An 11,756-nucleotide genomic window follows, 5' to 3' on the forward strand; every position below is an offset into this window, starting at 1 on the left:
ACTGTTCTCCATAGTGGCTGTATCAATTTACATTCCCACCAGCAGTGCAAGAGGGTTCCCTATTCTCCACACCCTCTCCAGCATTTGTTGTTTGTAGATTTTCTGAAGATGCCCATTCTAACTGGTGTGAGGTGATACCTCACTGTAGTTTTGATTTGCATTTCTCTAATAATTAGTGATCTTGAGCAGCTTTTCATGTGCTTCTTGGCTATCTGTATGTCTTCTTTGGAGAAATGTCTATTTAGGTCTTCTGCCCATTTTTGGATTAGATTGTTTGTTTTTTTAATATTGAGCTACATGAGCTGTTTATATATTTTGGGGATCAATCCTTTGTTGATTCGTTTGCAAATATTTTCTCCTAAGAGTAGTCTTTTCATCTTGTTTATGGTTTCCTTTGCTGTGCAAAAGCTTTTAAGTTTCATTAGGTGCCATTTGTTTATTTTTGTTTTTATTTCCATTACTCTAGGAGGTGGATCAAAAAAGATATTGCTGTGATTTATGTCAAAGAGTGTTCTTCCTATGTTTTCCTCTAAGAGTTTTATAGTGGCTGGTCTTATATTTAAGTCCCTAATCCATTTTGAGTTTATTTTTGTGTATGGTGTTAGGGAGTGTTCTAATTTCATTCTTTTACATGTAGCTCTCCAGTTTACCCAGCACCACTAATTGAAGAGGCTGTCTTTTCTCCATTGTATATCCTTGCCTCCTTTGTCATAGATTAGTTGTCCATAGGAGCGTGGGTTTCTCTCTGGGCTTTCTATCTTGTTCCATTGATCTGTGTTCCTGTTTTTGTGCCAGTACCATATTGTCTTGATTACTGTAGCTTTGTAGTATAGTCTGAAGTCAGGGAGCCTGATTCCTCCAGCTCCATTTTTTTCCCTCAAGACTGCTTTGGCTCTTCGGGGTGTTTTGTGTCTCCATACAAATTTTAAGATTTTTTGTTCTAGTCCCATATAAAATACCACTGGTACTTTGATAGGGATTGCGTAGATTCTGTAGATTCTTTGGGTAGTATAGTCATTTTCACAATATTGATTCTTCCAATCCAAGAACATGGTATATCTCTCCATCTGTTGGTATCATCTTTAATTTCTTTCATCAGTGTCTTATAGTTTTCTGCGTACAGGTCTTTTGTCTCCCTAGGTAGTTTTATTCCTAGGTATTTTATTCTTTTTGTTGCAATGATAAATGGGAGTGTTTCCTTAATTTCCCTTTCAGATTTTTCATCATTAGTGTATAGGAATGCAAGAGATTTCTGTGCATTAATCTTGTATTCTGCAACTTTACCAATTTCATTGATTAGCTCTAGTAGTTTTCTGGTGGCATCTTTAGGATTCTCTATGTATAGTATCATGTGATCTGCAAACAGTGAGTTTTACTTCTTCTTTTCCAATTTGTATTCCTTTTATTTCTTTTTCTTCTCTGATTACCAAGGCTAGGACTTCCAAAACTATGTTGAATACTAGTGGTGAGAGTGGACATCCTTGTCTTGTTCCTGATCTTAGAGGAAATGCTTTCAGTTTTTCACCATTGAGAATGATGTTTGCTGTGGGTTTGTCGTATATGGCCTTTATTATGTTGAGGTAGGTTCCCTCTCTGCCCACTTTATGAAGAGCTTTTATCATAAATGGGTGTTGAATTGTGTCGAAAGCTTTTTCTGCATCTGTTGAGATGATCATATGGTTTTTATTCTTCAATTTGTTAATATGGTGTATCACATTGATTGATTTATATGTATAGAAGAATCCTTGCATCCCTGGAATAAATCCTACTTGATCATGGTGTATGGTCCTTTTAATGTGTTGTTGGATTCTATTTGCTAGGTTTTTGTTGAGGATTTTTGCATCTATAATCATCAGTGATATTGGTCTGTAATTTTCTTTTTTTGTAGTATCTTTGTCTACTTTTGGTATCAGGGTGATGGTGGCCTCATAGAACGAGTTTGGGAGTGTTCCTTCCTCTGGAATTTTTTGGAAGAGTTTGAGAAGGATAGGCGTTAGCTCTTCTCTAAGTGTTTGATAGAATTCACCTGTGAAGCCATCTGGTCCTGCACTTCTGTTTGTTAGAAGGTTCTTAATCACAGTTTCAATTTCATTACTTGTGATTGGTGTGTTCATATTTTCTATTTCTTCCTGGTTCAGTCTTGGAAGGTTATACCTTTCTAAGAATTTGTCCATTTCTTCCAGGTTGTCCATTTTACTGGCATGGAATTGCTTGTCGTAGTCTCTTAGGATGCTTTGTATTTCTACGGTGTCTGTTGTAACTTCTCCTTTTACATTTCTAATTTTATTGATTTGAGTCCTCTCCCTCTTTTTCTTGATGAATCTGGCTAATGGTTTATCAATTTTGTTTATCTTCTCAAAGAACCAGCTTTTAGTTTTATTGATCTTTGCTATTGTTTTCTTTGTTTTATTACATTTATTTCTGCTCTGATATTTATGATTTCTTTCCTTCTGCTAACTTCGGGTTTTGTTTGTTCTTCTTTCTCTGTTTCCTTTAGGTGTAAGGTTAGATTGTTTATTTGAGATTTTTCTTGTTTCTTGAGGTAGGCTTGAATAGCTATAAACTTCCCTCTTAGAACTGCTTTTGCTGCATCCCATAGGTTTTGGATCGTCGTGTTTTCATTGTCATTTGTCTCTAGGTATTTTTTTGATTTCCTCTTTGATTTCTTCAGTGACCTCCTGGTTATTTAGTAACGTATTGTTTAGCCTCCATGTGTTTGTTTTTTTACGTTTTTTTCCCTGTAATTCATTTCTAGTCTCATAGCGTTGTGGTCAGAAAAGATGCCTGATATGATTTCAGTTTTCTTAAATTTACTGTGGCTTGATTTCTAACCCAAGGTGTGATCTATCCTGGAGAATGTTCCGTGCACACTTGAGAAGAAAGTGTAATCTGCTGTTTTTGGATGGAATGTCCTATAAATATCAATTAAATCTATCTGGTCTATTGTGTCATTTAAAGCTTCTGTTTCCTTATTTATTTTCATTTTGGATGATCTGTCCCTTGGTGTAAGTGAGGTGTTAAAGTCCCCTACTATTATTGTGTTACTGTCAATTTCCTCTTTTATAACTGTTAGCAGTTGCCTTATATATTGAGGTGCTCCTGTGTTGGGTGCATATATATTTATAATTGTTATATCTTCTTGGATTGATCCCTTGATCATTATGTAGTGTCCTTCCTTGTCTCTTGTAACAGTCTTTATTTTAAAGTCTATTTTATCTGATATGAGTATTGCTACTCCAGCTTTCTTTTGATTTCCATTTGCATGGAATATCTTTTTCCAACCCCTCACTTTCAGTCTGTATGTGTCCCTAGATCTGAAGTGGGTCTCTTGTAGACAGCATATAGATTGTTTTTGTATCCATTCAGCAAGCCTGTGTCTTTTGGTTGGAGCATTTAATCCGTTCATGTTTAAGGTAATTATTGATGTGTATGTTCCTATGACCATTTTCTTAATTGTTTTGGGTTTGTTTTTATAGGTTCTTTCTTCTCTGTGTCTCCCACTTAGAGAAGTTCCTTTAGCATTTGTTGTAGAGCTGGTTTGGTGGTGCTGAATTCTCTTAGCTTTTCTTGTCTGTAAATCTTTTGATTTCTCCATCGAATCTGAATGAGATCCTTGCTGGGTAGAGTAATCTTGGTTGTAGTTTCTTCCTTTGCATCACTTTAAGTATATCATGCCACTCCATTCTTGCTTGTAGAGTTTGTGCTGTGAAATCGGCTGTTAACCTTATGGGATTTCCCTCGTATGTTATTTGTCGTTTTTCCCTTGCTGCTTTCAGTAATTTTTCTGTGTCTTTAATTTTTGCCAAGTTGATTACTATGTGTCTCTGTGTGCTTCTCCTTGGGTTTATCCTGTATGGGACTCTCTGTGCTTCCTGGACTTGGGTGGCTGTTTCCTTTCCCATGTTAGGGAAGTTTTCGACTATAATCTCTTCAGATATTTTCTTGAGTCCTTTCTCTGTCTCTTCTTCTTCTGGGACCCCTATAATGCGAATGTTGTTGCGTTTAACTTTGTCCCAGAGGTCTCTTAGGCTGTTTTCATTTCTTTTCATTCATTTTTCTTTATTCTGTTCCACAGCAGTGAATTCCACCATTCTGTCTTCCAGGTCACTTATCTGTTCTTCTGCCTCAGTTATTCTGCTATTGATTTCTTCTAGTGTAGTTTTAATTTCAGTTATTGTATTGTTCATCTCTGTTTGTTTGTTCTTTAATTCTTCTAGGTCTTCTAGATGCAACATTTCTTGCATCTTCTCGATCTTTGCCTCCGTTCTTTTCCTGAGGTCCTGGATCATCTTCACTATCATTATTCTGAATTCTTTTTCTGGAAGGTTGCCTATCTCCACTTCATTTAGTTGTTTTTCTGGGGTTTTTTCTTGTTCCTTCATGTGGTACATAGCCCTCTGCCTTTTCATCTTGTCTGTCTTTCTGTGAATGTGGGTTTTGTTCCACAGGCTGCAGGATTGTAGTTCTTCTTGCTTCTTCTGTCTGCCCTGTCGTGGATGAGGCTATCTAAGAGGCTTGATGGGAGGGATGGGTGGTGGGTAGAGCTGACTGTTGCTCTGGTGGGCAGAGCTCAGTAAAACTTTAATCCGCTTGACTGCTGATGGGTGGGGCTGGGTTCCCTCCCTATTGGTTGTTTGGCCTGGGGCAACCCAACACTGGAGCCTACCTGGGCTCTTTGGTGGGGCTAATGGCAGACTCTGGGAGGGCTCACGCCAAGGAGTACTTCCCAGAACTTCTGCTGCCAGTGTCCTTGACTCCACGGTTGACCACAGCCACCCCCCGCCTCTGCAGGAGACCCTCCAACACTAGCAGGTAGGTCTGGTTCAGTCTCCCCTGGGGTCACTGCTCCTTCCCCTGGGTCCCGATGCACACAGTACTTTGTGTGTGCCCTCCAAGAGTGGTGTCTATTTCCCCCAGTCCTGTTGAAGTCCTGCAATCAAATCCCACTAGACTTCAAAGTCTGATTCTCTAGGAATTCCTCCTCCCATTGCCGGACCCCCAGGTTGGGAGGCCTGATGTGGGGCTCAGAACCTTCACTCCAGTGGGTGGACTTCTGTGGTATAAGTGTTCTCCAGTCTGTGAGTCACCCACCCAGCAGTTATGGGATTTGATTTTGCTGTGATTGCGCCCCTCCTACTGTCTCATTGTGGCGTCTCCTTTGTCTTTGGATGTGGGGTATCTTTTTTGGTGAGTTCCGGTGTCTTCCTGTCGATGATTGTCCAGCAGCTAGTTGTGATTCTGGTGTTCTCACAAGAGGGAGTGAGAGCACGTCCTTCTACTCCGCCATCTTGGTTCCTAATCCCAGTTCTTCCTTTCTATTTTCCCGTGGCGACCACTAGTTTACTTTCTATCTCTTCGGATTTGCCTGTTCTGGACAATTCATAGACAGTATATGGAATCACACAATATGCAGCCTTTTGTGTTTGACTTCTTTTACTTCTCACAGTATTTTCAAGGTTCATCCATGTTGTAGTATGTATCTGTAGTTCATTCTTTTTTATGACTAAATAATAGTCCATTGTATGGATATACCACATTCTGTTTATCCAGTAATCTGTTCATGGGCATTTGGGTTATTTCTACTCTGGGGCTGTTGTGAATAGTGCTGCCACGAACAGTTCACGTAGAAGTGTTTGTGTGAACATCTGTTTTCAAGCTTTCTTGGGTATGTAACTAGGAGTGGAATTGCCGGGTCATATGGTAAACTCTAAGTTTAACTTTTTGAGCAACTGCCAGACTGTTTTCCAACAGCTTTAACTTCTCTAATTGAAATTATTTTGCTGATAATAAACATAATTTCTTCAGTAGGCCTTTACTGTATGTGTGTTAGTACCAAAGAAATATGATTCTGAAAGCAGTTCTCTATACTTAATGGAAAAGGCCTACCTTATTGTAAATATATCCTTTCTCCTAAATGAATATAAAGTCAATGTGATTCTTACCACATTTGCTGTTTGATTTATTTTTTTTAATTTGACACATTAATCCCAGAGTTCATTTCTAAGACTCAACAAATGAGGATAATAAGGAAAAGTTTGAAAAGAGAGAATACTATCAGCAACGGGGAAATCATGTGAAAAACAGGTCCTGCTAAATAAAATAGTAAACTTTTATTTTATAGCTGTATCTATGCACTGTGATGCTGGCACAATAAACATATCAGTGGAACAGAACAGAGTACAGAAATGGATCTAATTCATGAAAAATAGAATGTGGTAAAGATTGCATTTCAAATCACTGAAAAAATGGAATATTAGAAAAATAATATTTATTATATTAAAATGGGTAAGGCCTTCGTAAGTCAGTGGTAGAAAAGGTTAAAGAATCTGAGAGCATAAAAATAAAACATTTCTATCTGGTAAAATAAATAAAGCCAAAAGACAACCAAATCAGAAGATTATCGGTAACTCATATGACTGGAAAGGGGCTTATTTCTCTAGGATAAGAAGTTCTCTTACAAATCTTTAAGAAAAGGACACCCGCACTCCCTCAAATAAGAAAAGAAAAATGAGGAATGATTTTAACAGGTAATTCATGGGCAGAAGATATAGTAGTGGCCATATGTAACAGTGTTCAACTTCATTTGTAATTAAGAAAACAAAATAACAGTGTAGCATATCAGATTTTTGCCAGCTGGTAAAATTTTTTTAAATTTGATAACAGGCAGTAATGCAGAGGGAATAGGTCAACAGGCCTGTCAAATACTATTGATTGGACTCTACATTTACACAGTCTTTTGGAGGATCATTTGACAATATCTGTTCAAATTAAAATCACACAGTGTATAAAACAGTAAATTATTTACTCCTAAGAATATATCCTATAGGTATATTCATGGAAGTATTTATATGTACACATATACTTGTAGCATTAAATAAATAATATCTATGCATCTGTTAAAAAGAATACAACCTGAAGAGAGAATAATGCGCAAAGAATAGACTTTTTAGGTATCTAAAATAGTCTTGCATATAGTGTTTAAATATATTTACACATTCACACTATTCTTTAAAATTCCTTGCCCTTAAATTTTAAGGACTAAAGAAAACATAAAATTCCCTAAGAATGCCTATTATTAGAATAGGGTATAATGTATAGTTGTTTATAAGTGAAATTGGAGCTTAGTGATAGCCCCCTTGTCTTGAATACTTCCTTTAGAAGAAACATACAAAGTGTAACAATATATGTGAAATACTAATCATTGTGTATGTTTTATTGACTTGTCTGGAAAAAAGTATAATATTCAGGTAAAATGTCAGTCACATACTTATCAGTAAGTGTATCTGTGACTTAGAAAAACATAACCAGATGCATCGACAGTGTAAATTTCACATGTTTGGTTGCTGCTGTTTGGGCTGGGGATCGAGTGCTGGCAGTTGGTTGGTGATAGTGGCAGTCATGATTGAGTCCTAACACTGCCTAAGTCTCTGAGAAAGGAAATAATCTCCTAATTACATTTTTTACCAGACACATCTTCCAGAGCTAGACACCCTTTCATCAGAAAGAGCTAGATCCTTTATAACCTGGCTTAGAGACAACAGACCATTAAACCCAATTCTTCACGTGGTAAAGTAAGTACTTCTATAACGTAATTATGAAATTGTCTTATCCTGTCCAGTCTTTGTGAAATTGTTTGTCTTCAAAAGCAAATTTTAAATAATAATATCAAAATACCTTCTAGTGGTAGAATGCTATTACTTGATTAACATCCCCTACTCATTTTCAAGTTCCTATGAATTAGTCATTTTTTTTGATGTATAAGTATTCTTTTTAATAGTATGCATTATAGATAAAAACCCCTTTTTCTTCTTCAGAGATGAGAGTCCTGCCAAAACAGAATTTTTTCAACATTTGATTGAAGACCGGACAGAAGCCGCATTCTCTTACTATGAATTTTTGCTTCACGTTCAGCAACAGATTTGTAAGTGAAGTGGAATAAAATTGAATAAGAAGAAAATGGTCTATAACCTAGGTAAAGTGTAATCTGTCAGAGAAGCACATAGGAAAATTGAAATGTAGGCATTTGTTGTTACAAGAGACAATGTGTAGCATAGCACCTGGTCTGAGGCTTTGGCAAAAGGTAAAGAGGAAGAAATAACTTGACAGATTTTCTTCATCCTAAATTAGTGGTAAGGATGATGCTGTTTCGCGAAGTATATTTTGAATTGGTTTCCACACATTTCCAGTAGTGCAGCAGTACAGTGCTCTGTTCATTGCAAGTCGGCAAACTTACGTAGTTACGTGGGATGATATGTCATAATGTAATATTAGATAAATTCCCTTTTCTTATAATTAATATAACATTTCTGGACTTGAACTCTGACAAGAGATGCCAAAAGGCAGTGGTACCGTGTTGTTTATATGAATTACTTTTTAACAAGGAATGATTCATATTCATTAAATGAATTCAGTATTTTCCCTGTAAAAACAATAGAGTTTCAGTACATGAACTATAGAAAACAATATATATATAATGTACATAAATGTTACATTTGTAAAGAAAATGTAAAAATGTAACTACAGAATATGAATTGCTTAAACTGTGCTGCATTGTTGGATGACAACTCTTTTGGTGGCAGTTAGAGAATGAGGTTGACTAACACATATTACGAATTGAGTCCACAAAAGAAACACAAAACTCTTTGTAATTCTGTTAAATCTTTTATGTGGATTTATTTATGATCAGCCTACTAATTAAAAATATTTTGCTTGACAATATGGCTTTTGGTGTTTGTGTGTTTGTGGTCGGGGAGTGTTGGTAGTATTTTTACATATAGGATGTATTGAATTTACTGCTTGGGGAAATGCAGTGATACCGCATTTCACTAGGTAATATATGTGAATATGTTTTCATTAATTTGTGGACATTATCAAGTACTTATTCTGTTTGTATTCTAAAAAACCACTGCTTTCAAAACACACATGATTATTGACTAATCATAACCTTAATTTGTTTTTCTTGGTTAAATTAGGCATTTTTTCCTGCACATGCATAGCAAGAAAATTTTTATAACGTTGTGACTATCCTGTTGAATTGACTTTAAGATTACCATCTTGAACTTTGAGAGTGATTTTATTCTGATGGAAAAAAAAAACTCATTTACTAACAGCTTATTTACTATAAAAACTGTTCATGATCCATTAGCTTGTAAATAAAATTTTATTATAAACACTGTGGAAGTCCCATTGATGAACTTTGGAAGGAGAAAGGCTCTCGATGTGCGTGGTGAGTGATTTCTACCGGTTTGTGTTTGGTGGACCTCTTTTCTTTGGATAAAAATAAAAGTACTCTCTCGCATTCCCTGCTAGAAATGAGAGGTTAAATGACTCACCCCGGATGACGTTACTAATTAGCGGCCGAGCCAATAGTAGACGTCAGATGCTCTGCACACCCACCACCTTCTCCCAGCCGTCCCCACACCGTGCTGCATCCGGGAGGGGACTCTTGTGGGACGCGAGGATCGACTGCAGTACTCCAAGGGCAACCGAGTACTGTAATTTTACAATGCAAAGTATCGTGTTTCTGCTTTAAGAAAGATGAAATGTTTTGTCTTTGGATAGTTTGTTCCTCAGTTAATAAGTATTTATAAGTACTAATCCTTGCTAGATACTGTTCTAGGCCCAAAACACATAAAATCCCTGCTTTCACAGAGCTTACACTGCAGAGTGAGCTTGTGGAGGACTGGGGGAAAGACAGTACGTTTATATGTAGGGTGTGGTGAATGTAACGGAGAAAAGTGAAGCCAGATAAGGAATCCAGAATGCTGGTTTTAGCACGGGCTCCAGCAGCGGCTGCAGCTCCTCTTCAGCCTCGAGCCGCTCCGGAAGTTCCAGCAGCTCCCCTGGCTCTCCGAGCCCTTCTCGGCGCAGGCATGACAGCGGGCGACGTTCCCGCTCCAAATCCAAACCACCCAAAAGAGATGAAAAGGAAAGGAAACGGCGGAGCCCTTCCCCTAAACCCACCAAAGTGCACGTTGGAAGGCTCACCAGGAATGTGACCGAGGATCATATGGAGATATTCTCCACCTACGGGAAAATTAAAATGATTGATGTGCCTGTAGAAAGGATGCACCCCCATCTGTCTACAGGCTACGCATATGTGGAGTGTGAGAATCCAGATGGAGCTGAGAAGGCACTGAAGCACGCGGACGGAGGACACATCGATGGCCAGCAGATCACTGCTGCCGCTGTGCTGGCCCCCTGGCCTCGGCCACCCCCCAGGCGATTCAGCCCTCCCAGGAAGGAGAGTGCTGCCACCGCCTCCCATGTGGCGCAGGCCCCCCCTCCCCCCGCCACGGAGGAGGAGAAGGTCGCGTCCCCCTCGGCGCAGGTCCCCCGGCCGCCGCAGCCCCAGGAGCTGCTCCAGCTTCAACTCCTCCCGATGCGCAGGGCCACCGAAGCTCTGCCCTGTGACTTGTATTCCCGCCAACTCACTTTTGTCACTTTTCTAGACGAAGGAGGATCGGTAGGAAAGAAATCCCTTACCCGGGCAGGCCTCGAAGGTGAAGGCAGTAATTGCCACGTTTCCCCTGGCGGCAGAGTTCCGGCTGCAGGAGCGTTGTTGGTTTGGGGGCGTGCTTATAAAGATGCCCTCCAGTCTTCTGGCTAAAGCTTCCGCATTTCTAGTTCCTGACAGGCAGTTTAGTGGCAGAGCCGCAGGGATGAGCAGGGGGCTCCAGGAGGTGGTACAGCCCCAGCCTGGGAGCATGTTTTCCCGTTCCACAGATGACCTGGGGCCCATCTGGTGGCCTGCTCGTGCCCTAACCTGTTGGCCTGCAGGGTCCCACAGGAAAGGTGTGCTTTTACGCAACTGCCGTTCTTGTTAGCCTGGTCGTGCTCCCCTGCATGAGTCCTTTTCTGACCTCTAGGGCCAAATACCCAAAATGGTTCTTTTCACGTGTACTTATGTTGTACACACACACACACACACATACACACACCCATGTCTCCCTTTCTCTCTGAAACTGGTTAAGTTGAGAGTCAACTCTGTCGGGTCATCACAGAACCCCCCCACCCCCCGCCGCGTTGTGTTGGTATACATGGTGGGTCGTGCAGGTTACCTTGGCAACGTGTACATTGTTTTTTTGGCTTTTATTGTACAGTCAGTACTATACATTTTCTGTTTGGAGTTTTGTAACTTTGTAGCATTTTAGATAATATTGTGTTTGTACCTTGTTGTGTAGAGAAAAGAATCGCGTTGAATAAACCTAGGGTTAGAGTGCAGCTGGAGTGTTGGGTTCACAGCCTCCTTCCTGCCCCTTGGCCCCAAAGGCAGCTTCAGTTGTGAGGTAATTAAACATGATTGTCTTAAAAAAAAACAAACAAAAAAACAAAAACAAAGAATGCTGGTTTTGATAGTAACTAGGGAAGGCCCTTCCGAAAAGGTGATGGTTGAGCAGAGCCCTAAAGCCATGTGGCTGTCTGGAAGAAACCGTCCCAGGGGGGACCTTTGCAGTGAGTGAATGTGGAAGTTAGCTCTGATCACTCTGATTTTCCCTATAAAAGAAGCAATTGGAGTTATCAGCTGCGAAAGGGGAAAGAGTGTGAGATTCCAAGAAATAGTCGCCTAGGAGAGTGAGAGATCCGACTGACCAGTCAAGCAGCACTGAGGGCCTTTCTTGCGATGTGAGCCATGAACTTCAAGTGAACCCAGTTAGCATGCCTCTTCCTTCTAGCCACATTCACTACCTGGTGGAAAGTTGGGTTTAAGTTGGAACAGAAGAGCAAGGGAATTGAGGATGTATACAAGGAAGATA

General features: G+C 39.5%; 2 protein-coding genes across 9 annotated transcripts in view; both read left to right on the plus strand.

Annotated features, from left to right (window-relative positions):
- The window catches only part of SEC24B (SEC24 homolog B, COPII coat complex component), a 94,943-nt gene extending 85,814 nt beyond the window's left edge, over positions 1–9,129 (plus strand). For 3 of the 8 annotated variants that reach the window (XM_029235378.1, XM_029235381.1, XM_029235383.1), the window contains 2 exons: positions 7,468–7,571; positions 7,815–9,129. In XM_029235378.1, coding sequence (XP_029091211.1) covers positions 7,468–7,571; positions 7,815–7,929 — 219 coding nt within the window. In that variant the 3' untranslated portion in view covers positions 7,930–9,129. The remainder of the gene's footprint in view (positions 1–7,467; positions 7,572–7,814) is intronic. The other 5 variants (XM_029235377.1, XM_029235379.1, XM_029235380.1 and 2 more) reach the window with 3 other exon arrangements.
- Positions 9,130–9,337: 208 nt separating this feature from the next.
- Positions 9,338–10,451, plus strand: LOC114902447 (RNA-binding protein with serine-rich domain 1-like). The gene is given in 4 exon segments (XM_029234719.1): positions 9,338–9,489; positions 9,775–10,155; positions 10,257–10,390; positions 10,393–10,451. Coding segments are annotated over 4 exon segments (726 nt in total).
- The last annotated feature ends 1,305 nt before the right edge of the window (positions 10,452–11,756 follow it).

Source organism: Monodon monoceros, unplaced genomic scaffold (assembly GCF_005190385.1).
Source record: "Monodon monoceros isolate NGI ecotype Baffin Bay Population unplaced genomic scaffold, NGI_Narwhal_1 Super_Scaffold_20, whole genome shotgun sequence".
NCBI lineage: Eukaryota > Metazoa > Chordata > Mammalia > Artiodactyla > Monodontidae > Monodon > Monodon monoceros.